This window comes from Mesocricetus auratus, unplaced genomic scaffold (genome assembly GCF_017639785.1).
Source record: "Mesocricetus auratus isolate SY011 unplaced genomic scaffold, BCM_Maur_2.0 Super-Scaffold_100022, whole genome shotgun sequence".
Classification (NCBI taxonomy): Eukaryota; Metazoa; Chordata; class Mammalia; order Rodentia; family Cricetidae; genus Mesocricetus; species Mesocricetus auratus.
The window spans coordinates 15,875,014-15,887,422 of NW_024429203.1; the positions used below are offsets into that span (position 1 = coordinate 15,875,014).

At 44.8% G+C, this 12,409-nt stretch overlaps 1 protein-coding gene across 2 annotated transcripts in view; it reads left to right on the top strand.

Moving 5' to 3' along the window:
• Nucleotides 1-12,409, top strand: part of Fez1 (fasciculation and elongation protein zeta 1) — a 52,136-nt gene that overhangs the window by 16,138 nt on the left and 23,589 nt on the right. For both annotated transcript variants that reach the window (XM_040729920.1, XM_021222859.2), the window contains one exon: nt 1,763-1,862. In XM_040729920.1, coding sequence (XP_040585854.1) covers nt 1,763-1,862 — 100 coding nt within the window. The remainder of the gene's footprint in view (nt 1-1,762; nt 1,863-12,409) is intronic.

The window sequence follows — 12,409 nt, forward strand, 5'->3', positions numbered from 1 at the left end:
CATCTTTCTATGTAGACCACATTGGCCTAAAGTCGTCCTGCCTCGGCCTCCTGAGTGCTGAGATTAAGGTATGCACCTCCACCCCTGAGTGACTGTGGGAAGGGTATGCAAGAGACAGGACCTTCAGCTTGAAGGCCATTTGCATACTTGAAGGATTAAAAAGGAAGAAGGAAAGGAAAACCCACCCAGTTTGAAGTCTTCTAGATATACAGGGCTGGGAAGTTGCCTAGAATCCAGAATTAGCATGAAAATTCAGATGTTGCAGGCAGAGGTGAGGCACACCTTTAATCCCAGAGGCAGTTGGATCTCTGAGTTTCAAGCCAGCCTGGTCTACTTAGCAAGTTCCAGGCCAGCCAGGAACTTAGTGAAACTCTGTCTTCAAAATAAAATGCAACAACAGAGTTGTCAGTAAAGGCCCAGGGCAGAAGAGCTCCCAGCTGTCAGGTTCAGGACTTAAGCAAGCTCAAGCTCAATAGAAGATGTGCAGTCCCTTGAGGTCCCAGCTTCCCCCCAGGAGCAAAGGACAGCCTATTTTGAACTTTGCTGAATCTCACTTCTCCAGCATTTCCTGTAGGGGCACAGCTGAATACTCCTGTATTCTTTCCTGAAGCACTAATGTAACAGTGATTTAAGAGTAGGTCTATGACCTTTCCAGTGGCTGTGGTGGTTGGAGCATTTTCTTTGAGTTAGCAAGTCATTTTGTTCTTGGTTCCACAATGCCAGTGGGATTTGGCTTTATAGAGCGTTAATAGTGCCTGACAGTAATCGAAATAGCATCCATGGTTTAGGATGCAGGCTCTGGGGTGGGGAGGTAGCTTCCTGGATGAAGTGCTTGCCTCACAAGCATGAGGACCTGAGTTTGGATGCCCAGCACCCATGTTGAAAGTTGAGTGCACCAGCAGAGTTCCTGTGGAACCTTAGTGTTGCCGGGGAGGAGACAGGTAGAGCATGGGGACTCACTGGCCCTGGCAGTCTAGCCAAAATGATAGATTCAATGAGAGACTGTCTCAGAAAGTATGGTGAAGAGCAATAGAAGATACCCAAAGTCATCCTCTGGTTTCTCTTTTAATTGTGTGAATAGTTGCCCCAGCTGGCCTGGAATTTAATGTCACCCAGACTAGCCTCAAACTCATAGAGATTCACTCTCTGTGCCTCCCGGGAACTGGGGTTGAGGTGAATGTTGCCATGCCCAGCTTTTTTTCCTTTTTGTGCATTTGCTTTAATATCCATAATGGAAACACGGCACCTTTAAACTCTACATGAGACAGCAGGGTTGTGTTGCTGTGGGCTCCCTGGAGCATTTTGGAAAAGAAGTGAGCAGTTAATTGGTGTTTTTCTCTTGCCTACATTAGATATCAAGGAGCTGATTCCTGAGAGAAGATTGGAAGCCTCTGAAGTTGGAATGTGTTGCTCAATCTTAATGAGACTCAGTCAGGGCATCTGCCCAACCCCTCCCTCTACCCACTGGTTCTCTTGAGCTATGGGAAAGAAACAAACTGTATGGTTGTGGTGCAGATTAATTTCTCAGCAAAAACCAAACACCTTTCCCTCTGAAGCCTCTGAACAGGGCCCATGCTCATGACTTTCTCCTCAGGACATGCCTCGAATTCTGTGTTTCAGCTGCTGCCCCTGCATGCTGGAAGGCAGATGACCTCAGCCTGGCACACACAGCAGCCCGTCTCTTGCCTGGCTCGGCTCTTCCTTCCTCCAGGCGGGGTCAGGCCGCAGATGTGTGCTAATGAGAGCTTTTCTTTGTTTACAGGGTTTGGGATGCTCTGACAGACAATTACATCCCTTCACTCTCAGAAGACTGGAGGGACCCAAACATTGAGGCTCTGAATGGCAACAACTCTGACACTGAGGTACCTCTCTGGGGCCCCCTATTTAGTCAGGATTGGGAAGATATGGAATCCAGATAGGAAAATGTCCAACAACTCAGTAGCCTTCTAAAGCGATAGCTCAGTGTCATTGTGGGGAGTATAGCATCACCAGACTCAATGTCTCTTGACATGCTGTTGAGGAAGATAAAACATAAGGTAGGAAGGAGATCAGTATGTCTGAGGTAATTGAGATAGTTATATATAAAAAGAGTAAGAATGGTGTCTTAGTTAGGGGTTCTCTTGCTGTGAAGAGACACAGTGACCACAGCGACTCTTAGAAAGGAAAACATCTAATTAGGGCTGGCTTGGAACCATGGCAGCTAGCAGGCAGACATGGTGCTGGAAAAGGAGTTGAGAAATCTACATCTTAGATCTGCAGACAGCAGAAAAAGAACTAAAACACTTCCCCCAATGAGGACACACCTTCTCCAACAAGGCCACGCCTTCTGGGGCCATTTTTATTCAAACCTTCATAAATGGTTACCCGCTTCCCCAAGCTATCCCCTTCTTCCTGCTCCATATTTATGGTGCTGGGGCTGGAATCAGGACCATGTACATGTTAAGCACACTGCCAGTGACTGCACTCCGGGAACCCAAAGTAACTTCTACTGCTGATCTCTGTATCATGGTCTGCATAGCAAGTTGGAAGAGTGACTATCACAGACTTCTCTTCATACGCGCGTGCGCGCACACACACACACACACACACACACACACACACACACACACACACACACACACACACACTTTGTTTTGTGTTGCTTTGGAGTCTGTCCTGAAACTCTCTCGATAGACCAGGCCACCTTTGAACTCACAGAGATCCAACTGCCTCTGCCTCCCTAGTGCTGGGATTAAAGGCGTGTGCCACCACCTCCACCACCACCACCACCACCACCACCCAGCAGAAGTGACTTTCAGCAAGGGCTGGTAGACCTTCCAGCCTGCTGGTTAGAGCTGGGGCTCGGTGGAGTGGTGCACAGTGGGTAGGAAGGTGTTGTGTTTGCTTGTTCCTTTTCATGTGCAGAGGATAACTTAGGACTTCAGTGGGGTGGAGAGATGGCTCAGGGGTTAAGAGCACTTGCTGCTCTTGCAGAGGTCCCAAGGTCAGTTTCTAGCACCCATGTCAGATGACTTACAACCTCCTGTAACTCCAGCTCCAAGGGATCTGATACCCTCTTCAGCCTCTGAGGGCACCCTCATGCAAATGGCATTCACTCATATAAACACACACACACACACTCTTTAAAAAACTTTTTTAAAAAAGGAGGCTGGATACTTCTTTTGAGGTATTATATAGTCTCAGAAAATCCAGATTGCTCCTGGTGGCTGACTATATATGTACTATATCTGTAGTGGTATTTCAGTCAGCAGAGCAGGGTATCTCTGACTGACTTATAAGCAGCAGACATTTATTTCCCATAGTTCTAGAGACTGGAAGTCTAAAACCAAGATGCCAGTTGAGTCTGTGGGGAGGTTGTTCATATGTGGCTCTTTCTTGTGAGGTCCACACATAGTAGAAGGTACAAAATACGGTTTATTTTATAAGGACTTAATACCATTCGTGATTTGGATGTCTAACCACCTCCCCCAAGGGGCTACCACGCTTGTCACTTTGGAGGTCAGTTTCCACAGATACCGAGGGGTGGTAGGTGGGGGGAGACACTGAGCTAATGTCCAGGTGAAATGGCTACATGATGGTCAAGAGGCCTTATCACAGTAAAAGGTCAAATCACGTAATGGCTCTGCTTGTGTTAAAAGACAGTTTCTACCTTGTTTGACTTTCTAGTTTCAGCCATGAAGAGAAACTGACAATTTTGTATTCAGGAAGTGCTGGCACAGCCCTGGGGACTCGGCAAATGATGAAATTCAGACTTTTGGCATAGTGGTTGATGGCACCTTCCCGGGAGCTCAAGAATTGGTCCTGAGTAAAAGAGCAGGAAGCATGTTTCCCTGACTGGGCACTGTATCTGCAGATTATTGCTCAGAATAGCTCAGCGAAGGGATCAGCATTTGTGAAAAAGTGGCTGCAGAGCCTTCTTTAGTTTTGTAATCATGAACAATACAGAATACTCAGGACCTGAAGGCCTCATTGACAGACAAGACAGTGACTTCGAGGCTATGATTGACTTCGAGAACAATCAACACTGACACTGGAGCCTGGGTCTCAGGTCCTCTTTGAACCCCTGTCTATGCATTTTTCTCTTGCTGCAGGTGTATGTACAGTTCCTCGTAGTTACCTAAAATGAAAGGGAAAAGGTTGCAGTGAGTCTAGTTACAGAAACCAAATCAGGTTGTCATGATACAAGAGGCAGATTTTGCTGTGTTATCTCTCTGGCCACTTTTCCAGCTTATTTTGTGAATTAAACCAATGGATACATAAGGCAAGCTGCCTTAGTTCATCTTTACCTGTAGATTCCCCCTCAAGGGGGCTGATGTTCTGGGAGAGTTGAGAGACTCTGGGAAGGATAGCCTTGAGTTCTGCTCAGCTGTATTGTTCTTATCTAATTCCGACACAGGACAGATGATGAGAGTGGATGGAGGAAGTTTGATTAAAAATCACCTCCCTTATTATAGTAGGACTTTGGCTGACCCTAGTTTAAATGGCTCCACAGGTTGACCAGTACTCTGAATTCCTTCTGTTTGCCGAGCCAACCAGGGCTAGTGTGGTATATGCACACAGCTGGGCAGTCTCAGTTTCACAAGTCCTTGAAATCTCCCACTTTGTGGGCATTGCCAAGAATCAATTGTTTGTTTCTCTATGGGCTCATGCTTGTCTTTGTGACTAAAATAAGTAATTGAATTAAATATCACAGACACTGTTCAATCCTGACTGCATTGACAATGATTTGGGCTTTGTTAAAAATCAAGGTGACACATTTATATATTTTTAAAAGATCTCTATGCATTCAAAGCCAGCCTGGTCTACAGAGTAAGTTCCAGGACAGCCAAAGCTACATAGGGAAACTATCGTGAAAACAAAACCACAAATAAACAAAAGATCAAGCAGGCGGGCCTTCCTTGATCTCTGTTGTCTAATAGCAACTACTTTTAAAAGTAAATAAAGTTGTTTCATTTCTTTCCTTCTTCTTTTTTTTTCTGAAACATGATTTCTTTGTGTAACAGTCCTGGCTGCCCTGGAACTCACTCTGTAGACCAAGCTGATCTTGAACTCACAGACATCTTCCTGCCTCTGCCTTTCGAGTGCTGGGAGTAAAGGTGTGTGCCACCACCCCTCGGCTAAATAGTATTCACTTGTATAGATACCTTACATTAAATTTATTCGCTTATCTGTAGATTAATACTGGGCTGTTTCTAGTTGTTTAAAATTGCAAGCAAAGTTGCTTTGGACATTCTTACCTACATCATTGTAGGGACATGTGCTTCCATTTCTCTGTAGGAAAACCTGTTTGGCGGGGGGAAGCAAGGTTGAGCCATATGGCAGATCTATATTTAACTATTAAGGGACTGGCAATAGATTATGAACTTTTGTGGACAACTTTTGTTACCTGCTTGAGGTCAGGTCTTACTATGTAGCCTAGGTTGGCCTAGTACTTAATTTGCAGCTTAGGCTGGCCTTCAAACTTCCAGTTTTGCCGTTTCAGCCTGTATGGGTGGGGATTATAATAGGTTGTGGGCCAATAGGCCCAATTCTATCCTCCCTACCTTTCTTCCTTCCTTCCTTTTTTCCTTCCTTCCTTCCTTCATAGTCTGGCACAGGACAGGTGATGAGAGTGGATGGAGGAAGTCTGCTTTATTTCATCCTCCTTTTATCACTTGGCTTTATTATAGTAGAAGGACTTTAGCTGACCCCAGTTCCCTCCGTCCCTCCCTCCGTCCCTTCCTCCCTCCCTCTCTCTCTTCCTCTCTGTCTCTCTCTTTTTTTTTTGTAGCTTTCTTTTGTTCTAAGGTATCATGTGACTTTCTCAGGGAAACATGAATAAATGTCTATTTACCTTTGATAGGGCACTGATGACAAACCAAAGAAATTATTATAGCCAAATCTAACCAAGTAAGGCAGTGCATTTATTGAGGTTACTTACAGGAGCATGGAGGACAAAAGTAACAGCATCCTTGAGCAGCGCTTCCCAACCCAGCATGGGTGAAGACTTGTGAAAACTTCATCCCTGGAGCTCCTTGAACACCTAGAGTCTCCCCTCTACTGCAATCCTTTCTGATTCTGTGGCCTTAGGGAGGGGTTGTGTGACTCTTGTAACTTTTGGAAGCTTCCTGAGTCTTGCAAATATCATTTATTTCCTAGGGTGCTTTTTATTTAGTTCCCCAGTCTTGTGAGTCTTCCTCTTCCCGCTCAGAGGGAATGTTTCAGTTCAGAGCAAACAGCTATGTAGCAGAAGGCCATACATTTATGTAGCTGGATGTTCTCCTGTTTTGTGAAAGAATTTATGTTAGGTTGCTATTGTTTCCTCCTTAAATGTTTGATAGGCTACTGCAATGACACCATTGGGGCTGAACTTTTCTGTAGAAGGTTAGGTGTGTGTGTGTGTGTGTGTGTGTGTGTGTGTGTGTGTGTGTGTGTGTGTGTGTAGGTGCTCATGGAGGCCAAAGGTTTGACCTTGGAGCTAGAGATGCAAGCAGTTGTGAGCCTCCCAACATGGGTGCTGGAAACTGAACTCAAGTTCTCTTGAAGAAGAGTAAGTGCTCTAAACATCTGGGCCATCTCTCCAGCCCCAGTTATTGTGAATTTAATTTCTGTAACAAAGAAAGATAGGCCTTCAGATTTTCTAATTTTTTTCTGAATCTGTGTGTGTGTGTGTGTGTGTGTGTGTGTGTGTGTGTGTGTGTAATTCACTATGCTGGCCAGGCTGGCCTTGAATTCACAGCCTTCCCTTGTCTTTGTCTCCTGAATTCTGGGGTTGCAGTGTTTTCATGATCAGTCTGAGAACAATTTTTTTTTTCCCCGAGACAGGGTTTCTCTGTGGCTTTGGAGCTGTCCTGGAACTCGCTTGGTAGTCCAGGCTGGTCTCGAACTTACAGAGATCCGCCTGCCTCTGCCTCCCGAGTGCTGGGATTAAAGGCATGCGCCACCAACGCCCGGCTCTGAGAACAATTTTTAATTATCTTTTTTTTCTTCTGTCAGAAAAATCATTTTGTATTGTGGAGTATAAATATAAATCAAAACAAAATACATGACTATAGCACAAGAATGGAGGAAATAGACAAACTTTCAAGTTTCACTTTTATCTGAAGAGGCAAAATATTTCTTCTAAATAGACTATGAAAACTGAAATTTACAATGCACTCTGGAGAAAACACTATAAAAATACCAAGAGCATGATAACACAGGCCTGTAATTCCAGAGATCTAGGAGGGTAAGCAGAATTTCAAGGCTGAAGACTGCTTGACAAGCTAGTGAGATACTCCTGCTCCCTTCTCAAATGAAACAAAACAAAACAAAAGCCGGGCATGGTGTGGCTCACCTTTAATCTCAGCACTTTGGGGCATAAGCAGGAGGATGGATCTTGGTGAGTTCAAAGCCAGCATGGTCTACATAGTAAGTTCCAGAACAGCCAGAGTACATAGTGTAACCCTCTCTCAAAAACAAACAAAGTGAAGAGGTATAAAGGTATAGATAAAGGCCCAAAATGTAATGCCAAAGAAAATGGAAAAAAGAAATTAAGAAGGCTGGAGAGATGGCTCAGTGTTTAAGAGTACTAGTTGCTCTTCCGAGGACTCAGGTTCAATTCCAGTCATCTACATGGCAGCAAAGAGCTATGGGTAACTCCAGTTCTAGGGAAACTAATATCCTTTTTTGACCTCTTCAGGCACCAGGCACATAAGTACAGACAAACAAGCAAGCAAGCAAGCAGCCATACAAATAAGATACAAATAAATAACTCCTTTTAAAAATGAAGAAAATGAGTCAGATAAAAAACAATAGAGATAAACCAAAGAAACTAAAAAGTTTGATAGAAGTAATAAACCTATAGACGGGGAGAAAGGACACACATTTGTGCTACCAGGATCAAGGAAGGAAATGCATTACAGATCTCACAAACCTTACTACGAAATGGAAGATTGCAGAGCTTGTAAGACTGACTACTCAGGGGGTAAAGGGCTCAGCTGGTAAAGTCATTTATAGTCATCCTTGATGACCTGAGTTCAATATCCAGAAACCACACGGTGGAAAGGAAAGAACTGATTCTCCCAAGTTGTTCTCTGACTTCCACACATGTATGTATGTCCCACACAAACACACAAAAAAGTTAATATAAAAAAATTAAAAGAAGATTATAGATAAATTCATGGTTAATACATTCATAGATTGATTAAATGGATAAATTCCTTGAAATATATGATGCAGAGGTCTGGGGAGATCACTCAATGGGCTATATACTCAGTGCATAAGCATGAAGACCTGAGTTCAAGTTCCCATGTTAAAAGCTGGGCATGGCCTGTGCACCTGCATTCTCAGGAATGGGAGTGGAGTCAGAGGGTCCTTACCCAGCTGGCCAGTCTAGCTGAATCATGAGCTTCAGGTTCACTGGGAGCCCCTGACTCAAAAACTGAATGTGGACAGCAATAGCAGAAGATATCCAACATGGGCCTCTAGCCTCAAAACAGACCTTATCTCAAAACAGCAGCAAAACCAACCAATCAAATAAAACTCAAAAGCAAACAAAAGTCTTGATGCTTGCCACTGATGGTATTCTTATGCTTTTTAGTGGACCCAAGTTTCCCTCACTTCTTTCTAGTCCGAAACCTTCCACTGCCTGCATCTGGTGCCTGGAAACAACAGCCTCACAGGGTTTGTTCAGATATACAGTTGCTCTGGCAGAAGGAGTGGGTCCGATGATGTTTGTTCTGAAGGCCTGGAAGAGGCCTGATCTTGTGTCTTTGTTTTCTGGGGCACGTATGGTATTTATTTATCTATACCAGGAGGGGAAAATGTTTGGGCCAGGCTCTCGTGGAGTTCAGTCTAGTTTTGAACTCCTGGTCTGCCTGGCTCCACTTCCAAAATGCTGAATTAGAGGCATGTGCCACCATTTTCTGGGATCAGAGTGGAGATTGAGTGGAGAACTGGGGGGCCTGGTGGGGAGGGTGGGGGGGGAGGAGGGGAGGGAGAGGGAGCTGGGATTGACATGTGAAATAAGCCTCTACCTCCCAAGTGCTGAATTTAAAGGCATATGCCACCATGCCCTGCTCTTCCTTTTTTTTTTTTTTTTTTTTTTTTTTTGATTTCCCCACCCCAGGCTCTGTCAAGTTGTCTGAGGCAGGAACCTCACTAGCTCAACCTCACCAGTGTAGTCACTAGGTCTCCCGAGGGTAACAGGATTGATTGCCATAGCCTTTCTATATGGCTGCTAGAAGACAGCTGAGGTCCAGCTGCCCCCAAGTCCTCATCGCCTTAGTGTCATTCACAATGCCAACCTGAGGGTTCCCGCCCCCAAGCTTTCCAACATCTTCAGTGTGAATCCATTCACCTTTGAAGCTTTACTGGAGAGGGTGTGGCTCTCCAGCCCCTGGGCCAGCAGCTGCTTCCCAGCAAGCACTTTTTAGGTGCTGTCTTTCTCGAACTCATTTTGCCCCTGTGAGATACTCTTTGTTTTTTTGAGACAAGGTTCTCTGTGACTTTGGAGGCTGCCCTGGAACTAGCTCTTGTAGACCACCAGGCTGGTCTTGAACTCACAGAGATCCACTTGTCTCTGCCTCTTGAGTGCTGGGATTAAAGGCGTGTGTCACCACCGCCCAGCTAGATACTCTTATTTTAAATCCAGTTACTTTCATTTTATTAGAGCCTGGGCAGGAAGAAGAGGTAACTGTGTGAGCAATATCCAGTGTGCCTTCCTTCTACTGGAAATAAATGGAAACAGGAGGTGGTTTAAATAATTGTATAATGTGGGAACTTCAAGAAAGACTATGTGGGACTCCTCTTAGAGGCCCATCATGGCATAGTGTGCTCTTATATTTTAGGTCAAAGTTATATCCTTGAATTATACATGTAGATATTACTACTTAACAGTTATCCACTCTGGTTGGGTTTTTTAATGAATCACTCTTTTCTGTTCCTGGCTATGACGTAAAGACCATCTTTTGACCCCCATAACCTTTTCTTTTCTTTTCTTTTTTTTTTTTTTTTTTGGTTTTTTGAGACAGGGTTTCTCTGTGGCTTTGGAGGCTGTCCTGGAACTCACTTGGTAGTCCAGGCTGGTCTCGAACTCACAGAGATCCGCCTGCCTCTGCCTCCCAAGTGCTGGGACTAAAGGCGTGCACCACCAACGCCCGGCCCCCATAACCTTTTCTTAACAGCAGATCGTGACTGACCCTAAGACAAGAGGAGACAGACATCCAAGACAGAAAGATCCATCTTCTTAGTCTCCAGGCAACGAAAAGGCTGGAGATGGGGCTGAACCTAGGTCCTGGTTGCACTTCAGTCCTCTCTTTGTCATTTGTTCAATAATTCTTTCAATAAGTGTTTGTTGACCAAATACTGTGGAACATCTTGCTGTGAGAATACAGAGCCCTTGACTCAGCCCACACAGATGGTTCCTGGTTGTTCACAAGCACAAAAGGGACACAGTGCCCTTTCCTGGGGCTGAGCGCACACTGTTGGGTTTCTTTTATTCTTCCTACTTTTTTTGTCTGGAGGTAAAAAACTAAATGTATCTTTGTTCTCCTAAAGTCGTTGCAGTAGCCACACATTTGAATCAGTGGAGGAAGGGGAGGGAAAAATATAAAGGAGCTAACTATGAAGTAGAAGTTCTTGTTTTTTTCTAGGAACAGGATAAACTGGAATGCTTTAGCCAAAGACCCTAGCTTATAATTGCTGTTGGACACAAGGCCTCCACACCCTTAAGGCTTTCGTGGACTGCTGCATGAGGAGGTCTAAGTGTTAGGGCTCTGCGTTAGCTTTAGATTGCACAGTGGCAATCCTGAGGCACACCTTTCCCTCAAAGCAAGATGAAGAAAAGTTTGCCGTGGTCAGTGCCCCTTCTGGAAATACCAGACAAGAGCCTCGTTCAATTTGACAGTATGCAAATGACTGTCAGGTCTAGCCCACAAGGAAATGGACACCATGTGACAGGCTTGTGGATCATTTCGGGCAGGTACCTTACTCATCACCACACAAGTAGCCAAGGAAGTGACTCTCTTGTCTGTGTCACATAATAGGACCAAGAGTATCCCCAAGCCATTGTATTCAGTGCGGTTGTTTTCCAGGACACCTTCCTCTCTTGTTCCCTTAAGCTTTTTGCTCAAGACACTACCTCTGTTTTGTGGGGGGCAAGTGGAGTCTGTAAATAGACAGCAGGAAGGAAAAAGGTTTGTTAAGAAGTGACAGGAGCTGTCAGAGCAAAGCAGAGTCTGGGAGGGCTGAGGGGAAAAACCACAGGCTTGATGGAACCAGGTCGAGGCGAGACAGGATGGAGAGTTAGAACTCAAGTCGGACAGAAGAGGGAGACCTGAAATAGGGTAGATGTGGTGAAGCCTGTGACTGAGCAGAGGAGCAGGGAGAAGCCCAGGCTCGCTTGGGGTGCATTGTGTGTTCTGAGCCTTTTGTTTTATTTTTTCCTCATGGCTGATTCTGAGAAATAAGAAAACAAGGAATGACAACACACTCACGATGGCTTTTCTAAGACTGTAATTGCCTTTCGGATCTCGTTATCTTTTTTTTTTTTTTTTTTTTTTTTTTGGTTTTTGGTTTTCTGAGGATAGTGTTTTCTCTGGCTGTCCTGGAATTCACTTTGTAGACCAGACTGGCCTCTGCCTCCCAAGTGCTAGGATTAAAGGCCACCACCTCCTGGCCAGATCTCTTTATCTTATTCTAACAATTTAGACGCAGATCCATAAACTTTGTGCCTTAGAGAGCAACAGGAAAGAACACTCTAGGAGCACTTAGGCCACAGCTGGGGGCTCTTTAACGGCTGCCCAGCCCTTTGGAGCCTTCCTTCCCTGCAAGCCCCGCCCTGCACCTGTGGTAGAAACTTGGGGAGGGAGATCTAGGTCAAAGGTGCAATATTGAATTAGTGAAGTAAAAGCACTGAGACCGTCCAGATTCAGAAAAAGTAAGCATTCCCTCTGCGTGTTCGGTCTCCTGGAGCTCGGACCTTGAACTCCTGGTGTAGAAATGGTTTGAGGATGACCTTGAACTCTTGATCTTATGCCTGCTGGGATTGCAGGCAGGCACCACCACATCTGCCTTTTGTTGTTTTTTCATTGCTGAAGATCAATTTGCAATTGTTCAGCAAGTTTTCTACCCCTGAACTATAGTCCTAGATTATCATCTTTTTTATTGCTGGGGATGGAATTCAGGGCTTTGTCACTGAGCTGTATCCATATTGTTTTATTTATTTATTTATTTATTTTTGAGAGAGGATTGCTCTATGTAGCTCAGGCTAGCCTCTCTTAGCCTCTTGAGTGCTGGTATTGTTAATCCCATTAGCAAGAATAAGACCACTACCACAGTTTGAGCCAAATTTGAAGTGAGCCTGCTTTTTATTGGGGTGCACCTAAGAGCCAATCAGTGACTGCCTCCTAAATTGGGTTAAAGAGAGCAGCCCCAAATCCATTTCTTG